The sequence below is a fragment of the Armigeres subalbatus genome, chromosome 2, assembly GCF_024139115.2.
Source record: "Armigeres subalbatus isolate Guangzhou_Male chromosome 2, GZ_Asu_2, whole genome shotgun sequence".
In the NCBI taxonomy this organism is placed as follows: domain Eukaryota; kingdom Metazoa; phylum Arthropoda; class Insecta; order Diptera; family Culicidae; genus Armigeres; species Armigeres subalbatus.
Genome location: NC_085140.1, coordinates 310180972 through 310202459, shown reverse-complemented (window position 1 = coordinate 310202459; position 21488 = coordinate 310180972). Strand labels below are relative to the sequence as shown.

Sequence of the window (21488 nt, the reverse complement as noted above, 5' to 3'; positions counted from 1 at the left end):
GGAAGGTCACCAACACCCTGGCTGCACGCGATGGAATCGTACCTGGGGACCCTGAACGTTCGGGGAAACTGGAGGAACATCGCCCAAGACCGACGATAATGGAGCTCTACAATACGCCAGGCATAGGTATCCAGGTAGGTACCGCTTTTAACTCGTTGGATTAAAGGAATATGATTAATTTATTGACAAGTCATTATTCTTTGCACATATCTTTTAAAATAATTTAGAAAATTTCAATTATAAAACAAAGCAGAACAACCTTTCTCGACTGCTTTTCAGGCGAAATTAATCAAAGAGGCCACGATACTTTCATTTGGTTGCCTGAAATAGAAAAGACGCGTTGCTTTCTGTCTTATGACGATTACGGCCTTTTGCAGTACTGATTCTTAACCCTATTCCTCCCTTGATAATTTTTAGGCACTGACAATGACTTTAAAAAAATCATAACAAAGAATCATAACTAAAAAAAATCATAAAAATAATATCCCTAACCTAGCGATAAGACGCCCGGCTACAAAGCAAGACTATGCTGAGGGTGGTTGGGTACGATTCCCGGTGCCATTCTAGGCTATTTTTGGTTTGGAAATTGTCTCAACTTCCCTGAACATGGAGTATCATCGTATTAGCTTCCTGATATGCGAATTCAAAAATTGCGAATAGTTTTTAAAACTGTGGAGAGATTTGGAATTAGACACCTGGTTATGGAATAACCCAGGGTCGAGTGGAGTATGCTTTTTAAACCAAATGCTGAAAGCCGTTTTGGTGTGTCCTACTTTATCGGAACATGTTCAATAGAGCATACTCTAAGGTTCTTTGCTGGGTTTGGACATGTCCCACGTCATTTCCTAAGTAGTAAGTAGTCACTTTTTTCTGAAACCCATATTGCGACGTCTCAAACTTCATCATTTCGCTGGGATCATTATGCCGTCGTTAATACTGGTTCCCCAAAACAAGAGTTTTTATAAAAACAAATAATGGAGTATACTGTCCAGAATAAGTAAATTATCACATTAGCTAGCGAAAACGTTTCACGATTTGCTATTGGTATGCATTTTTTTCCTTAACTAGACTTTTCAGCACATCGTTCAGACATCGTTGAATAAACGTATTACCCTTGCCCTATCGTTTAATAGTTTTGGCTGCTCAAAAGTTTTAGTTTTAGTACTGCTGATAGGTTTCCAGAAAGTATCCCAGAAATCAAAACGCCCGAGAATCAAAGTCTTGTGCCAACAAATTATTTCGATATCTTCACTTCAATACTCTTTAAAATTGATTACCAACTTCAGCTCAAACATCATAAAATATGCAACCATCTGCTTGCCAACTCTCGAACCAGAGCAACAGCGCGGCAGAAAATTCCAGACCAGACCACACCCAGCCAAGATACGGATACTTACAGGATGACGATATGCTCTGATCGCACTTGCAGGCTCCTTTGGCGCCGTCTTCGTCGTAGATGCACTGCCGAAAGCAGCCTTCACTGCCGTTATCCAGATTGCAACCTGTGCGGGAAACGGGAAGAGAAATTGAATGAACTGGATGTTGAAGGCAGGCACGGATATTCTCCGACAACAACAAAAAAGTGGGTGTGATGTCTTGGATGAGAACTTGACTACTGTTGTGCTCTTTTCTGTAGTAGACGACCCCTCCAATTCCCGTTTTTATGGCTGTAAAGCAGGAAGGCGGAAGAATCTGACGTAGAAAGTGAATGAATATTGTATTTTACATTTTCATTCACAGTCAGATGGTGAAGCGGGTGTATGAAGATGAAGCAAATGGTTTCTGTTTTTCCATGACAAAATTTACAGAGTGTGGCACAAAAATACGAGGTTTAGGTTATTTTCGATAAATTGGATGATGAGAAAGATTAGAAAGAACTTTCGTTGTAATCAATAATATAATGAGGTTCTGGCAACAAGAAAACGATGCCGAAGAACGTTCAATAGCAAATTATAAAAATCACATCGAAAGCATATTTGTAAATCCTTTGCTCTATTCTGAGCCTTTTTACTGTTCGCCTAAAAATGTATCTATTTGATTGGCTCAACCGGTATATCTGTTATGCGAGAGAGTAATTTTACTATGGCTATAAGATCCAGGTGGGTGCACATGACCAGTCAGCAGATCGGAAGAAACGAGCTCTATGCCGTGAGCAGAAGATTCTAATTTGATAACACAAATAGAGCAGGTCGTTTGCCGAAAGCTGTTGGAAAGTTGAATCTAGAGTCGGTTTTGACTCGTCCTTTTATCTTGCCAAAAAGAACAAATTGTAGCTTTCTTCAGCAAGTTTGCCAGACGATGTACAAGCGCTGCTGTATGCTAAGAAACTTCAAATTTGTCTACCGGAAATTGGGTGGTACCGAGTGAATGAATGAAGTAGATTAAATTCACGTTAACTAGCGGCTACGTTACTACATTGGAGTAACCGAATTTTCTTTGCATGTATGCTCAAACCTAAGTTTTCATAACATGGTTTCAACTTACTCGTCGAGCGTTTCAATTTTTGTAAGAACGATCCAAACGCCGTCCCGAGACAAACGCTTGAGCACACGATGCATGTTTGACTTTATTGTCATTATGGCTCCTAATCGTAATATTTTATGTTTATTGTTGTTGTTGGATGTTTTTATGATAAACTTACCCTAGGGGTGGCCGCCGACGACGACAGGCGGACGTCCGGCACGCAAACATGTAAATAAAAGATCTCTTACATCGTTGTAGGGAGCTATTAGGGACCAAGCGTCGAGCCAGACGATGCCGGGTATTCAAACAGGCTTTGCTCGGGAATGCGTAGAAGCTCGGGCTTGGGCGGATATTCCGACCGACAGCAAGTGGACCGTTTACCAAAATGGAAAATTGAAGGTTGAAGGTCAGAAGCAAGTAGAGTAAGACTGATTGCATTTGTTCCATGTGGAAAATATTACGAAGTAGAAAGTGACAGGAAGCGAAAGAATTCATCGATGTGCGCAACTGTTTATTTTAATAAAATCAGCACAGTGAATTTTACATTTTTGCAAAACTGTGAATTTCGAATCAGCAGCCTATATTTTGAAGTCAAATTTTGAAGTGTTCTGGTGATAGGATGTTTGATGTTCAGTGTAGTTCCTTCCCAAGTAACATTCTAAATTTTATAACGTTCTTGAAGATCATAATTCCCTCTACAAGAGTGTTATAAAACCAGCTTAAAACAAAAATTTTACTGGGGTTAGCTGCGACCTATGCTGCCTGTTTCGCACAAGAATTCCACGTATATTTTTAAACAAATTTGATTTGACTGATCTTAAAATTGGCTCCTACTTAAAAAAAAATATACAATAGACTTTGTTCTACATCCAAAAAACGAATCTTTTCAATTATTGACTAAACACTATTGTATGGAATCTTGGCATATATACACCAAGTGACATCTGATAGCGAGTTAGAAAGAAAGAGAAAGATAAGTGACAGATGTGATAGGACTGTAATTCAGCACATAAGAAGTTGATAAAAACACAAGTAAGGAATAGAAGATCAAGGCAGTACGAAGTAAAAAAGTATTGCAAAGTATTGAGCGGAAAATTATTATTTCAGAAATCACTGTAAGCTTTAAGAAAAAATAGCAGTAGTTTGAAAGAAAGAGTGGTGGATGATCACAGGAACCATACGAATCAATCGCATCAATCTTCAGGACAATCAACCACGGAATCAATAATACGGAAAACGAGACGAGACAGACAATACATAGACTGTTTGCCGGACAGACAACAAATTCCATATAGAGTAGAGTGGGCCAAGAGTACGCACTTAGTTTCCGATGGAACATGTAGCCTTTATGAAGCAAGCTTATGCATATCAAATTAATGTCGACGATTCGTATACCCTCTCTAATTGTTACCCAACAGAAAAAATGTTGAAATTATTGAAATTCGTTTTAGTACAACTCTTATTGCAAGACACCTAACCCTTATGCGCCAACAAAAAACACACGTGGATGGCCGACAGGGTACCCGTGTTCCCATAAATTGATATTCTCATAACTTCAACAATTTTCAACCGATTTGGATACTTTTGACAGTTTTGGAAACAGAAACTCATACACTTTTTGCCAATTGTAGAGGATTACAGCTTATGTCCATGGTTATACAAGAAGTCTTTGAAGTAAGACTTAAGAGTCTACACGCGTAACCAAAGGCCAGTTTTAAATATGCTACAAGCTCTTTGTACTTCTTAGAATTGAAGGTGTTCACAGTATATACTTTGGGTAATGCCAAAAATCCCTGAAGTGAGGTCTTAAACATTCGAGAAATCTCTGAAGTAAAGCCTAAGGATCTATTTGCGTAACCAAAAGCCTGTTATCCAAATTCAAATATGGTACATGCTGTTTGTGGTACTTAGCATAGAATGCGTTCACAGTATATAGTCTCAAAAGTGGTACATGCTCTTTGTGCTCCTTGAAATCAAATGTGATCACTACATATGTTCTGCGCTATCGAAGAAATCTCTTGGATAAGTCCTCAGTCATACAAGAAATCCCTGGAGGAAGGCTATAGGGTCTACACGAGTAACCGAAGGTCTGTCAACTGGTTTCAAAAGTGGTTCATGCTGGTACATGTGTGTGTGTGTGTGTCATCCTCTACTCCTAACCCAGCTGGGGTGTTGGTCAAGTATTAATGCGAACAATTTGATAAAATCTCATGCTCCGTAATGGTGCCCTTTTGTTATGAAGGCTAGTACTATAAAAAGGATTCACTTCTGAAGCAAGAAATGTGTCCTCAGAAAGTGCAGGGGATTGGGATGTACTAGATGTTCACAACAGGTGCAGCAAAACATCACAAGGACGCCTTTGTTCACACTAACTACTCAGGGAATAGAAGGTCGAGAAGAGCCACCGCTGCCAACTAAAGCTTGAACCGGATACCTGGGACTCCAACAATATCCGCGGCAATAGCAGCAAACGATGCCCTGTGCGTATTTAGTTTTGGGTAATGTATGGAGCATATAATGATATACACACTTGAAATATTTTACAGTATATTAACAAACTTTGAACAGAACAACGTTCCGTATTCAGTAATAGAAACTTTTACAGGTCATTCGGTAATGTTAATTTGTGATGATTTGCCACAAGTACCGTACAGTTAGTATATTCTAAATGTGAAATAATCGATTACTCGGGTAATAATATACATTGTATTTGATACATTCAATGATTGTTAACATATAAAATAAACTAGCAGATGAATAGCAAAATTGTTTTCAATTCATTTTTTTTTTGCAATGTGTCAGCACATGTGTTCATATGTGCTTAAATTCAAAATCAAACACATGTTCATGTATTTCTAACCATTTTTAGTGATTTCACTAGAATAAACCTAACGAAAACACCACAGCAGGAAAATGCAAAATAGGCGATCGTTGAAATTATATTTTTTAGCAAATAATGTTAATACAGAATGTGCAAGCTACTAGATATTCAAACATTTTGATTGATAAATATCTGTAAGTTTTAACTCATGATGTTTCTATCACAACACATAACAACTCTCAAAATTTTGTTTTAATATGTATATTCCATATGATTTTTCTTTTATTTCATGATCGGCATAAATTATTCGGGGATCCTAACAGTTGAAAAAAAAGTTAATCATTTCCTTCGTAAAGAATTAGAGACAGTCTGTAAGAAATTTCTGAATTGGCTCCGAAAATTCGAAAAAGTTTACTAGAATTCCGTACAAAACCGCGTAGATTCTATATCACTGAACGAATTGCATATTCAAACTACTGAATTTCGAAAATTGTTCTTACCGATGATAGTGTTATTACAGTACCGATATCCGAGAGAATAGATCATCTCTACCGAACTAACAGTATTTTTTAGTTTTACCGGAGTGTTTGGTCAAAATAATTGGCTACCAGCGAAATATATATTTCAAATGTGTATCAGACATCAAGGATAAGGCAATAACTGGAACGTGCTTACCAATTCCGTCCGCGCATCGGTATTCCATTAATAAAATAGTTTGATAAGGATCATTATCCTTCCTGGTGGGCATTACGCCTTTAATCGTCCTTGAAACAAATTGCAGCGGTCGATCATTTCATAATCCATTACGAACATTCTTCATTCTGCGACGTCCTATTTCTCTTGCTCCTTTCCGCAACAATTGAACCAGGAATCGCAACGCATTCAAAGGAGGGCGGCTCCGCCGGACAAACAAACATCACGAAAACTTCAATCGGAAACTTCAGCATTTTTTTTTTTGACGCGAAAAAAATCAACTCCCAAGTGGTTCATGCTGGTACATGTCCTTGGAAAATAATACGATCACAACATATGTACTGCAAAACCTCTTTTTGCGCCCAAAACGGGGGAGCGTAAATGGAATCAGAGCGTAAAAAGAGGGAGCGCTATTTGGAATTTGGAGCGTAAAAAAGTTTGCTATTTTTAGGTAAGCAAAGTTTGAAATTTACGTAAATTTGAAAAGTATATTCAAAGTTAATTGTCTTTATGCCGGGTATTAAGCCATCCGGAGTGGAAATTAATTACTATGTCTGAAACTTGATTATGCATATGTACAACATTTGATAGATTTAGTTCGGAAAAGGTATTGGAGGGGCCCGGCCCCTTCGGTGGGCTTTGATCCCACGACCCCTGTTCGCTAGACAGGTGCTTTCCCATCTCATCTACTAATACTTGGTTGGCATGTGTACAAAAATACATATGAGAGAGTTAGTTCTGAAAATGTATTGCGAGAGATCGGCTGGTACTTGGTGCTGGGAATTTGGTTTCATCAGTTCCCGCTAAGCTGCGGTGGACGACGGAGGCCCTTCGTAGCTTAGTAGAGAAAGCACCTGTCTAGCGAACTTGGGTCGTGGGATCAAAGCCCACCGAAGGGGCGGTTACCCTCCAATACCTTTTCCGAACTAAATCTATCAAATGTTGTACATATTCATAATCAAGTTTCAGACATAGTAATTAATTTCCACTCCGGATGGCTTAATACCCGGCATATAGGCAATTAACTTTGAATGTACAAAAAAAAATGCTAGAATAGGCCTCAGGATCTTCACACGTAACCAGATACCTTTCGGAGACCGCTTTCATTGCATAAGTTCATTGTTATCTAAGAAAATCCTGAAGTAAGGCATTAGGATCTACACCAGAGATATATTAGCCTGTTTAAAGCTTGGTACTTGTCCTTTGTGGTCCATGAATAAAATGCGTTCATGGCATATGCTAATGACCATTCATAGACATTTATGGAGTAAGACTTCTAGGCTTACACGAATTAGCCCGTTCTCGGCGTGAAGTTGTATTATTCCAATCTATTCAAATTTTGCATTTCCAAAGAATTGACAGCTTCGTATTAGTGATACGAATGAAGTTTGTATACTAACTGGAATCAACAACAACAAGACAACAATAACTACTTAAAATGCAAATATATCAAGATGAGGTTTCACATCTTGTTTATTCTTCAATAACTGCCTAGAGCAAATGACAAAAACTTGACCTTCTTGAAATGCAAACATATACCAATAGCCTTTGGTTCGTGGGTTGATCTGCAGATCATTCCTGTATGAAATTCATAGACTACCTAGTACCACGGCAAACACAAAAACTACTTGTAATGCATACATTCACTCAGATAAGGTTGCACAACTTGTTATTTTTTCAATTATTGGATGATTTCAATTATAGGTTGATCAGCAGGTCTTGACTCTATGAAATTCGTTGGCTACATAGAACTAATGGTGACAATAAAACTACTCATGCAACCATATAGCAAGAAGCGGTCACACAACTTGCCTTTTCCTCAAGTGCCTCAACTACGGATGATGATCTGCGTATTTTAACTTTACGGAGTTCGTAGACAACTTCGAACCCATGACAATAAAAAGCACTACATGAAATGCGAACATATACAGTATTGATCCGATTTTGTCACTCCTCGATTTTGTCTACCCCTGATTTTGTCTACTCCCGATTTCATCACGTTTTGGACCCAATTTGCTGCAAATAACAATGATTTTCATGAAATAACTTTCACCGCCTGTAGCTTATTATGAGTCTTTTATGAGTACCTGTCAATAAGTTTGTAGGTCTCTTCGACAATAAATTACGGATTCCATTCACGTATTTTGCCTTTCCAAGGCATAAACTGATGCATGTTTGCGAAATAAATAAATTTGAAATAAAAAAAATCCGATTTTGTCACATTTTCTACTTTACCACCCCAAAATTCACCAAGGGTGTGATAAAATCGGGATATTACTGTACCAAGAAGGAGACACACAAAGTGTTTAATGTTCAATAACTGCCTCCAATACGGAGCCCATGACAATGAAAATAACTACTTAAAATACAATGAGGTTGATCCACCTACCTTGACTCTATGGAGTTCATAGACTATTTGGAGCCCAAGACAACAACAAGAACTACTTGGAATTCAAACATATAACAAGATAGGGTCACAAAACTTGTTTATTCTGCAATAACTGCCTCCATTACGGAGGTTGATCCACAGACCTTGAATCTATGGAGTTCGTAGTCTACCTGGAGTCCGCGACAGCAACAAGAACTACTTGGAATACAAACTTATACCAAGAAGGGGTCACAAAACTTGTTTATTCTTCGATAACTGCCTCCATTACGGAGGTTGATCCACAGACCTTGAATCTATGGAGTTCGTAGTCTACCTGGAGTCCGCGACAGCAACAAGAACTACTTGGAATACAAACATATACCAAGAAGGCGTCACACAACTTGTTCATTCTTCAATAACTGCATCCGTTACGGAGGTTGAGCCATAGACCTTGAATCTATGGAGTTCGTAGACTACCTGGAGCCCACGACAACAACAATAACTACTTGGAATACAAACATACACCAAGAAGGGGTCACACAACTTGTTTATTCTTCGATAACTGCCTTCATTACGGAGATCGATCCGAAGACCTTGACTGTATGGAGTTCGTAGACCACCTGGAACTCACAACAACAACAAGAACTACATGGAATACAAACATATACCGAGAAGGGGTCAAACAACTTGTTTATTCTTTGATAACTGCTTCTTGTACGGAGGTTGATCCACAGATCTTGAATCTATGGAGTTCGTAGACTACCTGGAGCCCACGGCAACAACAAAAACTACTTGGAATACAAACATATGCCAAGAAGGGTTTACAAAACTGGTTTATTCTTTGACAACTGCTTCCATTTCTGAGATTGATCCGAAGACCTTGACTCTATGGAGTTCGTAGACTACCTGGAACCAATGACAACAACAAGAACTACTTGGAATGCAAACATGTTTAAGAAGAGGTCACACAACTTGTTTATTCTTCAATAACTGCTTTCATTACTGAGGTTGATCCACAGACCTTGAACCTATGGAGTTTGAAGACTACCTGGAGCCCATGACAACAACAAGAACTTCTTGGAATACAAACATTTACCAAGAAGTCACACAACTTGTTTATTCTTCAACAACTGCCTCCATTACTGAGGTTGACCCTTGACTATATGGAGTTCGTAGACTACCTGGAATCAATGACAACAACAAGAACTACTTAGATGAGATTTATTGCATGACCTGGAAAATATACTGTATATGCTAAGCACCCTAATGAGCATGTACCGTTTTTTAAATTGCACGATAGACCTTTGGTTACTCTAGCAGACCTTAAGATCTTAGTTCTGTTTTTTTTGTTGACTGAGGCCTTACTCCAGGGGTTTTTGAACTGTGTTTTATACTGTGAACACCGACTATTCTAAGAAGCGCAATAAGCATGTGAAAAATTTGAAACTGGTTGATAGTTCTTTGGTTACGCATATAGACTCTTAAACCTTACTTCAAAGATTTCTTGTATAACCATAGACAAAAGCTGTGAACCTTGACAATGTGCCAAAAGTACATGAGTTTCTGTTTCCAAAACTTTCAAAATTATCCAAATCGGTTGAAAATTGTTAAAGTTATGAAAATATCAATTTCTGGGAATCGGCCATCCACGGGGTAAAAAAAATCAGATGCCTCTCCCCACGTCCCTCCTCACTGTATCAACGTGGTTTTCTCACAGATGCTACATTTTATGGAGTTCTTAGATGTCACTGAGTTTCAGCTTTCAGCTGTGAAAAGACATTGGAATATCACCACTTGAAGTTGAAAAAGGAACACGGGTACCTTGTCGGCCGCATAAGGGTTAAAAACGCACTCTTACCCCATCGGGTGGGGTAAGAGTACACAACTCTCCAATCATGTGTTTTAAGTGTACTATGTGAACACAAATTAGAATTCATAACAGTTAATTGATGTTTATTTAAATTATTTTATGGGATGTTTAAAGATTACGTAACTCTGGAAGGGGTAGTGATCCTTGCAATGTGAACTTTCCCACATCTGTTTTAATACACAAAAAACTGAAGAGGTAAAAATACCAGGTTTCGCGTGGCATAAACAAAGTAATTCTTCTTTAAGAAAACTAATTACGTAACGCAAAATTTTGCCATTTTATCACCTTTCCCCTATCTTACATTTTTTGTATGAATCCTTTATGAAAGTGTATGAATCGTCATACATCTCGGAAGCCTGTCTCAGCTAAGCGTTGCCTAATTTATGAATGTTTCTTTGGATCAAATGAAATAATCATTTAGATGAAATTGTGTTTTCGGACTATGTTTAAGTGTAAAACAATACCTAATACAGTTTTATTATTTCCCTTCAGCGTTTTGTTCGCTAAGTTCCTTCCGACTCCAAATGACTTCAGCTTATCCTTAAAAGAAAAACTATTATGATTATTTTCGATTTATATCCATTTTTTCTTCGTTATGGATCTTAACGCTTTGGAAGTAGTCTTATTTTGGCTGGAGACACGGGTTTGAAATCAGAACCAGTTTCACATGCGTACTCTTGCCCCACCCGTTCCTGCGTACTTTTACCCCACAGCCCCACATTTATTCAGATAATGGTTTTGACCTCTTGGAAAATCAACCGGATCCTCAAGTAACGTTTTAAGTTTTATAATGCTCTTGAAGACCATAATTCAATATTCTGCACCATAAAGTACTCTATACAACAGGTTATTGAAACGGTATAATGTTCACCTGGTTGAACGTATTTATGATAATTAAATAGTATTTGCGAAAAGACAAATTATTTTAGCAAAATGACAAACTTTTATAACTTCAAAAAATCGAAAACGTACTCTTACCGCACTCTTGCCCGCTCTACTCTACGATAGACAAACCACATACTATACATCGCAAAGCACATAACGAGCTCGGAAGGGATGGAAGGAAGTGTAGAAAATCAACAAAAAATTTTGATCTGCCGAAAATAAAAGGGCTGATTTACAAACATTGTTTGAGTCGACTTAATCCGAACAGTTTGCTATCTCAATTTATCTTGTCCCGCAGTGTTGGGAAATGTCGCAAAAATGTCATGGGATTGCTATTACTAATATGCGTAAAAAGATTTTTCAACAATTCGGATTTGTGATTAACATTTAATGCTTAATTGATCCTAGATTTCAAACAGATCATTGTTTGAAATAAAAAATGTGCGGCAATGGAGCGAAAATTTTAAAAAATTCTTTTGCCATCATATTAATGCTGTTGAGCGTGATCAAGCAAGAGCATTATGACTGTATAATTCATAGTTGCTACTCTTTGATTGACTAGAACTTGCGAAATTGTACAAAGAATCATATGAATGGGGTTTGGGATTAGCTACACATTCTCAAAGTACTCGTTTCGGAAGCTTATTTTCAGTCAATAACGGCACCATTCACGTCCTTACGGTCGTACAGGAAGGGAAAAATTGTTAGTCCGACTTTTGTTGCTACTAGAGGCCGAGTATACCTCTGTATCTCCACGATTGTCTTGGGATAGTTTTAGTTACAAAGGATAATTTATCTATATTTACTCTGGAAAACGATGCGATCTATGGGATGGGATATAATTCAGCGCATCCAAAATATTCCATTCACTTTCCTTTCTATCGAACCGGTGTGCTAACCTCAAATATGACCAAACGCGCGCAACTTAATTTATTTACCGGCCGGACAAAGCAGAACAAATAATTTCGAGTTCTGCGATGGTTCTGCGTACTTATAGAAAACACGCACAAACAAGCACTGATTTACCTATTAACTTACCGGCTGCACAACGTGGAACTAAGTTCGTATGATCGCACGATCGTTCTGCATGTTTCTCGAAAACACCGCATAAACTTAGATTTCGCAAATGTCCTGCGTCCTACCTAAAACACGTCCGATCGCGCCCCATTTAATTTAATCTCTCATTGTATGACATTAATATCATTTGACACAAATTCGGCTCTTACGCTGCCAATTTCCGATTCAGAGCAATAACCGATTAAAAGAAGTTATAGGATCTCTCAGAGGCTACATGTTTTTTTTATAGAAACACAATTGTAAATAACTTGTAAATAAGTTATTAAAAAAATAGTCCCATGACATCGGAATTATATTTCCCATTACTCTCGATTGAACCACAGACATGTGTTTAAACTATAAAATGTACTTAAATAACGTTCGATAAAATATTTATAAGCTGAAATACGTTTTAGTTTGGTATTGACATTGAATCAAATTTTGTTCTTTTATCTACTTGCCTTGTTTTGTATTGGTTATTAGCTGTGTGCTGCATGAACGAGGAAAATACACTCGTCTTCGATCCTCAAGAAAATTGAAACGAACATTGCCAATCAATCCCGTTCATATCATTTTCATTTCTGCGTAGGTTTTATGTATTTTCGTAACATATCAAATTTGTTTCCAAACTGCACACCCAACGCCTTTTATTGCCATCACTTTTATGATTCTGGTTGAGTGCAATAAAATCTCAAAAATCTCGAAAAAGTGCGATAAAGAAACTTCCTTTACCAAAAGTGATGGATTTACTTCATCCCGGGAGCGAAACGAAAAAAAAAACGACCTAACAATGATAAAACTCGTAAAGTGCTTGCCTCGGATTGGAAGCTGGTACGCTCGTTGACATTCAATAATTTCCGATCGAGAGTTTTGCGCCCCACTCAACTGGACGATGACGGAGCAACAACAAACGACCAGCGTCGTCATCTAGTTGAGCGCAAAGTCGTCGATTCCGAGTGGAACTTATTTCCTTCGCTTCCGCTTTTTACACAATCAAGATTCAACTTTTTCACCCACCCTGCCGATGATGTCATTGCGTTCCGAGTAGTGTAACTTTTGGGTGAGGAATAAACGAACGTTGTCGAGCACAATTTCTGGTTTCCCTCATCTAGGACTTTCGACTGTGTGTGAGGACAACATCATGCCTGGCGGAAGAAAAAGTTGACATGAAACGATTGCTGAGTCAAGTAGTCGAACGATCGGGGCCAGCTCAATAACATTATAATGAAAAATTTATGGCCATCATCGGGCCGAGTTGAAGCACAGGGTCCCTTGGGAGCGAGAAATTTCGGTCCTTGTCAATTGATGACAGTCAGGTTTCGGGAACCAATCAGTCAGTGTGTCTACTACAGGTTGCGCAAAGTGCTGTGGCGGCAGTTTTATGCGTATGGATGGAGTTTGACAACTTGTTGTATTTATGCGAAGTTTTATTGCTTTTATTGATACACAGAGTGAGATATTGTGAGATGGATTTACCCCGGAGAATACTGAATTATGCAAGTAAGGGAGATGAGTAGGAATATCTTTACTTATAGCATTCTTCAATGTCAAAAGATGAATAAAAAGCCAACTTAACCCAACTCACATTGGGCGAAGACACCAACCTTATATTATTCAATGTACCATTTTCTTCATGACTTTTTGAACGCAATAATGGTCGATCTTTATCAAATTCAATTAGTGATAAACTGGGCTTTGCCCCCTGTAGAATGCCATTTGTTGAATTCTCTACACGAAAAGTTGGATAATGTTTTTCTTAGCTAACACGGACAGATATATATTTGCTCAATTCGTCGGGCTGAGTCGATTGATAATATAACACTATGGATCGCCGGAGCATCTATGATAAGTTTGTTTTTGGAGTGAAATGATAGCCTATTGGTATAACTTTGTTGTATGTGAAAGGCAAAACTAAGATTTAGTTTCTTGTACTTTTTTTAACATATGATATTGGACACCAAATAATATTTAACGTATTAAAAGTTCTTGGTCAGTTAGAAAGGCCTCGACTAAGCAAATTGATTAGTACTGTGAAGTACCATATCCGTTGGGAAGAAATTTGCATATAGCTGGCAATGTGACCATGACAGATCTTACCCTATAACACAGCATCTAAAGAGATTTAGATTGCTTTTTTGCCAACATGTTTTGAACATGTTCGATGTATAGGCATACAAGCATATGGAAGCGCATGGTGCATTGTTCATCAACTCCTTGTGATGGGCGATTGATTTCTACCTTGCGTATTGACGCATTTCCTCAAAATTACACACGGCGCTCCTATTGGGAAGTTCAATTTTTGGAAAAACACCCTACTGGAATTCACAGAGGCAGCAAAGCACACCCCAATGATGGTGCCTCCTAGAGACGGGCGCTTCGCTCAGGAGCTGTTCCAAAGATTCGCTTCCTTACATTGAGCTGATGAGCCATGGATCTTTTTTAAAGAAGCCTAGCTCAGCAGCTCACTTTAAATTGATCAAATCATTGTCAAACACGCGCCTATAGAAACTCTCTCGAGCGTACGCACTCGAGTATGCGCGCTGTTGTATTTTGTACAGCAAAAACGATAATACCACGCTCGTGATACACAACACAAGCGAGCTTGTATGAGCATTCCAGTCCAGTACCGCGCACGTGCTGATCGTTTATTATTTGCACCTCAAGCACCATCAAACCAAGCGACAGCACCATCTAGCCAAGCAACAGAAATCATTTCTGCTGCAGAGAGGAATAAGAAATACACAAGCAAAAATAATCTAGCACGCTAAAAATGAACTACTCAAAATTGAGTCGAATCCGACTCATTTTCATTAAAAACGGGACAACTCAAAATTTGAGTAAAAGATGCTACTTCAATAAAATGATGATTGCACTTAAACTAGGATTCTGTTTGTCGTAAAATGCACTTAGATAGATAGATAAACTTGATTCGCATCTGTCGTATTAAAAATTGATGGAAGGCCAAGCTTAACTTTCGCGAAATCATTATTTTATTGAAGTAGTATATATTACTCAAATTTTGAGTTGTCCCGTTTTTAATGAAAATGAGTCGGATTCGACTCAATTTTGAGTAGTTCATTTTTAGCGTGTAGTAGTGCGGTAGCAAAAGATCCGAAGATCCGAACAACTCTCAGTTCAGCTCATGTCGTCCTCCAGCTTGAAATTGCTGTGACATGGAAGCGAGAGCTGCGCCACCAGCTCAGATCCGTGCGACACGGATCTCGATCCGGATCAGTCGCGACCGATTCTAGCGAGCGAATCGTGTGGTTCAAACGAACCGAACTGGGGCTGTGTCTTGCACGGAGCGGATCTTTTACTTGCGACGGGTTCTGCTACATGTGCACTCGGTTTGTTTGTAGCACCGTGCTCTGTATTTTTTTACTCTCTTGTTTTTATTTCTCTCGCATTTCGGGAACCATAATATAGATGAATGGGCTCGCTTGTATGAAAATGCCAACTACGCATGGTTAGAAGGGTTAGAAGCGCGAGCAAACAAGACATTGATTTACTGCACCCAGTATGAAGAGAAACTTATGACACGTAATATGGTTCATATACATATCTGAGATTAGGGACTGAATTATTCAAATTAACGATTTAAGAAACGTTTTCAACAAAATGTAACTTTGAATTATGAATAGAAAATAATGTTGAGTTAGTTTTTGTATTGAAATAAATGTGATGGTCCTAAATGAACTTATAGACTTCAAAACTAGACGGTCAGAAAAAGCGTAATAAATGTTATTAGTTTGTCGGTTTTTCATTAGAAATTATTACCTCACTGTAGCTTAACATTTTAAAAATTTTAGAGTGAGGTGAATGAATGAATAAATTAATGAATGACATAAATTTTTCAAATTTTTGAATAATAATTAAAATAATAATATTAACAATTATGTTTTAATATATGTAGCATTAAAGAACTGAAGAGCTGATCCAAGGAGCTGACTCTTTTCTATGAGCTGAACGGATCAGATCCGCTCACTGCAATAAGCTGTTTTGCCCATCTCTAGTGCCTACGGCTGCCATATGTTTGGCTAGGCCAGGAGTTTTGAGAAAAAAGTGTTTAAATATTTGTTATTTTTCCTCATGATTTCCACTGAAATCGTCAGTGCTCGAACTATTGAAAAGTTCAATTTTTGGAAAACACTCTCCTGGAATTCACAGAGGCAGCAAAGCACACCTTAATGATGCTGCCTACGGGTGCCATATGTTTGGCTAGGCCAGGAGTTTTGAGAAAAAAAAGTGTTTAAATATTTGCTATTTTTCCTTATGATTCCACTGAAATCGTCAGTGCTCGAACTATTGAAAAGTTCAATTTTTGGAAAAACACCCTCCTGGAATTCACAGAGGCAGCAAAAGACACCCCAATGATAGTGTCTACGGGTGTCATATGTTTGGCTAGGCCAGCAGTTTTGAGAAAGAAGTGTTTAAATAGTTGCTTCATTGCTGTATTTTATTCACAAAATTTCCTGCATTGGTCCATATGAATAATGGGTCCGCTTTCAAAGAAAACAAGCGTTAACTTTTCTCCACCGCACAATGGTCGGATTCGTCAAAATTTCACGACATAAATCGATAACTCGAAAACCATCAGTGCTAGAGTTTTGACGTCTTCAGAAGAAATGATCTACAAGAAGAGATCTATTTTTGGTGTAAGTTGTCATTAGGGTGGCCCTTCGGTGAATTTTTTTTGGAAATGTATTTTTTTACCCTTTTGAGTTAGGAGTTCATATAATTTTACAAAGTTGTAGAGAATTTAATTCTAAGCATTTTTGCTTAATAAACATTTATTTTATCTCATATAGGTGATGTTTTATGACAAAATTGCTAAATTAAGATAGGGTGGTCCCGAAAAAAATAGTTTTTAGCTTCCACTTTCATCAATACAGAATATTTTCAAAAACTGTCTTCGCATCGCTTCACGGTCTTTGGATGGCGCATCTTTTGGTTACATAAGATTGTTTATGGCTTCATTTTCAAGCATATTATAAGCGTTTTTTCATGAAAAAGTGATATTTTTCTGAGCATTCTACTGTAGCTAGTAGCAAATATTGGCAAAAATTTCAATCGTTATCTGAAAGTATACATGCAGGCCCATCAAATCCATAGTATTTAATTTGTCCATGTTTGTCCACTTTTATTTGATAATCATATTAACTTTTGTATGAAAAATCAGCTATTCCATGGGAAACACATATACCATATCTCTGATTTTCGCAATATTTGGTAGAATCATTCTTTTTTCTAAAATAGATAAACTCACTTTTTAATTTTGTCCGATTTCGATCCAGGGTGGTCGAAAAAATCAACATTTTTGAAAAAATATTTTTTTAAAACATAATTTTTGAACTACTGGACCAATTATCAATGTTCATGGAATCACATGTAGTCATTGGCGACCCTCACTTAAAAACTGTGAAAATGAAATTATTCTGCGAATTAACCATGAAAAACCAACTTGAATTTTATGATTTTGTATTTCGCCACAAAAGTAGCGCTCTTAAGCATTTATTTCATGAGAACACCTTGAAAATCGTTAAAATGTCAAAATGGTTTTTTCAACTCCTTTTTCACACGAGTTGATTTAAATATTTTAGATAAAGAACGATTCTTTGTGGGCTTTGTGGTCGTGCGGTTAGCGCCGTCAATCGTCTAGAGGCATGGACTATGGAGCGTACAGTAGAATGCTCAGAAAAATATCACTTTTTCATGAAAAAACGCTTATAATATGCTTGAAAATGAAGCTATCAACCATCTTATGTAACCAAAAGATGCGCCATCCAAAGACCGTGAAGCGATGCGAAGGCAGTTTTTGAAAATATTCTGTATTGATGAAAGTAGAAGCTAAAAACTATTTTTTTCGGGACCACCCTATCTAAATTTAGAAATTTTGTCATAAAACATCACCTATATGAGATAAAATAAATGTTTATTAAGCAAAAATGCTTAGAATTAAATTCTCTACAACTTTGTAGAATTATATGAACTCCTAACTCAAAAGGGTAAAAAAATACGTTTCCAAAAAATTTTCACCGAAGGGCCACCCTAATGAAAACTTACACCAAAAATAGATCTCTTCTTGTAGATCATTTCTTCTGAAGACGTCAAAACTCTAGCACTGATGGTTTTCGAGTTATCGATTTATGTCGTGAAATTTGACGAATCCGACCATTGTGCACGCCGGTGAAAAATCGCAATAAAAAAAAAGAAATTAACTTAAGTCGAGTCGAGCCAAGCACGAGACACTGAAAACGGCCTAATAATTGAGGTCGAAATACGAAATACAAGGAATAGAAAAATAAGAAATACAGTGTGGTAGAGTTAATTGGAATAGTACTAAATTAGTCTTATGGAAGTTCATAAATGTTGTTAAGGTGGATCTCGTCAATATTCAATTTCAAATCTACCTCAAGCGATGGTGTCTCTAAGTCGGTGTAGTGACATACATTGTCTTGGTTAATTATAGGTTGGTTGTTAAGTATGAATGTTTGAATGAGGCTAGTATAATAATACATATATTTTTAAACTGATCTTTGGAATGCGTTAAGCCAAGGCCTTATTTAGTCGGGCACCCAAACTTGTATGTGACTACTCGCAAAGTGGGTTTGTTGTGGCGCCTGAATACATGCCCAAAGCGTCCCCATTCTTTAAGGATCTGGCATTGGTGCAGGAAAATTATTGCACTTAAGAAATTTCAAGTCAAATTGCAAATTATTTATTTTGACAATATTTATTTTTTTTATTTATTTAAATCAAAAATATTTCTTTGTTTGAGGATTTGTGCTATTAGAACAGTTGGCTTACGTTGTTCACGTTGGCTTACGGGTTCACGTTCAAGTATCAATTTTTGATCTTCTCTGTGATATACGGAATTGACTTCCAGCGTGAAACTTGTGAACAATAATTCAAGAAAAACTGTAACTGTATAATTGCTGTGCCCGCCATTCATTTCGTTCAACAATGTCAAAGGTTTGCGAGAAATGCTCTCTTGTCATCTACGATAGTGATCTCAGTACAGTATGCGAAGGAAAGTGTGCCAAATGGTTTCACGCCGACTGTGTTGGTGTAACAGAGGCTGCTCTGTGTGTTTTTGCATCATCTAAAAATATCATTTGGATATGTGATCCGTGCATGACGTCTTTCTGTAGAATGAGGGAACGATTAACTGCCGATGTCGCTACTGGCACCGAACCGTCGCAATCGATCGAAGACGAGCTAAAAGATTTGAAGCATACAGTGGCGAACATTACGCTGACGCTCGCTGAGTTCGTTAAAAGCCGAAATCCAGTGCCAACTCATCGCCATTCAACACCTGTTTCGCTGCCCAACGACCAACGCGTTAACGAGATCTCGTGCTGTTCAGGAGAAGCGGAAAGTGAAAATGGAAACTTCTCGTTGTATTTGTCTAACATAGACAAAAGTGCTACGGAAAATGATGTGAGATTGATGATATCACGTACGCTAGGTACTCCATTCGAATCTTGTAGAAATGTAATTAAGTTAATCCCAAAATGGAAGGATATCGAAACTGTTGACTATTTATCATTTAAGATTGTTTTGAATTTGAGCCTGAAAACAGCAGCACTAACTACTTCTATTTGGCCTAAAGGAATTAAGTATCGGGAGTTTAAAAGTCATTTGAATGAAACATGGAAACCTTAATAATTATTGTGAAATAAGCGCTTTGTCAATGTGTAATGAAATGTCTTGTTCTATTGCCAATTGTAGTTTATGATTTAATGTAAGTATTATTCCTGTTATGATTTTCGTGTAAGCATTGTACTTTGGTTATTGTTGTCGGAATAGATTTAAGTAGTTCAATAAGATCAACAGAATGGTCAGTTGAATGTAATAAAACAAATAAACAAATAAACAAATAAGGCAAACTGATTTAGCAAAATAATTAAATCCCAACTATGAATGCTTTACCGATTTTTTGTTCCGACTCCCGAGTAAGTATTTATATTTTGAAATCAATTTCTGAATATAACTGACAAAACCATTTTGTTTAAGAAAATTATTTTGAGCTTCTTAGTGGAATGTCTTCACTTGTCATAAGACGAGTTTGTACAATCCCATTAAATTCCACCACTTAATTGTATCTTGACAGATACGCATTTCGACCTCAACAGTAAGAGCATCAGTTAAAAACGCTTCTTATTTTCTTATTCACAGCTATTGTAACCCTATGGTGTTGTCGCCCCGCTGCATAGTATTTTGTCAAATTATTTAGTTAAAACGTCATGTATTTTCAATTCAATTCAATTATTCAATATTTCAATATTTCAATTATTCAAGTATTGTAAAAGCCTTATTGTGAAATTCCTGGAACTTCTTAGAATATTCGAAGAAGTATCGTTCAAACATTCATTTATGAATTACTTCGAAAAATACTCCAGAAATCAGATCGGAAATAAATCAAGAAATATATTTGATAATTCCTCCAGATATTCCTCCGAAAAGTTTCTTTTAAAAAACCTTAGTAGATTATTTTAGGAATTCTTCCTAAAATTTGTTTGGATATTCCTTACAAATTTTCTCAGAAAATTCCTTAAGAATTTTCATTACAGATTTCTTTAGAAAATCCTTTACGAATTTGTTTCGGAAATTGCTTAAGGAATGCTTTCGGAAATTTTGTTCTACGAATTCCTACAATCTCCTTCGGAGACTCCTTGAGAAATTCCTTTGGATGTTTCTTTAGCAATTCCTGTGAAAATTCCTTAAGGGGACTCGGGGAGGCACTAAACACTGTTATTTCTCCAATCTTTCATCTCTTTCAAGCATTATCACCTCGTAACTTTGGAGTGGCGTATTTCGGTGTTCAGTTGTTCGATGTAATTGTAAATGTATCAGCATGTAGATTGCGAGTAAGCACGAGCCGATGATACTTTTTCAAAATAATATTTGTTGTAGAAAAAAAAGTTAAGCAATAAATGATGAAAATTATGACGATTTGATGATTGTTAGTGCTTCCCGTGTCACCTTAAGGAATTCATTAAAAAAATTCCATTCGTTCTTTTGAGAATCTCTTCGGATTTTTTTGAGAATTTCTTCGGAAATTTTTCCTTTTGAAATTGTTTCGGCATTTATTTCATGGATTGATGGGAAAAGTTATTCTAGATATCCATAAGGAATTCATTCAAAATTTGCCTAAGGAATTTCTTCAGAACTTCTTCCAGCAATTTCTTTAAAACATTCTTCGGGAATTCTTCCGGAACTTCCTGCAGGAATTTCTTCGAAAATGCCTTCATCTTTCCTGAAGTCTTTGTTGGTTGTTTATTTTTGGATTTTTTTTTTCAAAAATTCAATAAGTAACTACATCGGAAACA

General features: G+C 37.1%; 1 protein-coding gene across 1 annotated transcript in view; it reads right to left on the bottom strand.

Moving 5' to 3' along the window:
- Positions 1-21488, bottom strand: part of LOC134212578 (uncharacterized) — an 896490-nt gene that overhangs the window by 483068 nt on the left and 391934 nt on the right. The window contains exon 6 of the mRNA XM_062690564.1: positions 1398-1502. Coding sequence (XP_062546548.1) covers positions 1398-1502 — 105 coding nt within the window. The remainder of the gene's footprint in view (positions 1-1397; positions 1503-21488) is intronic.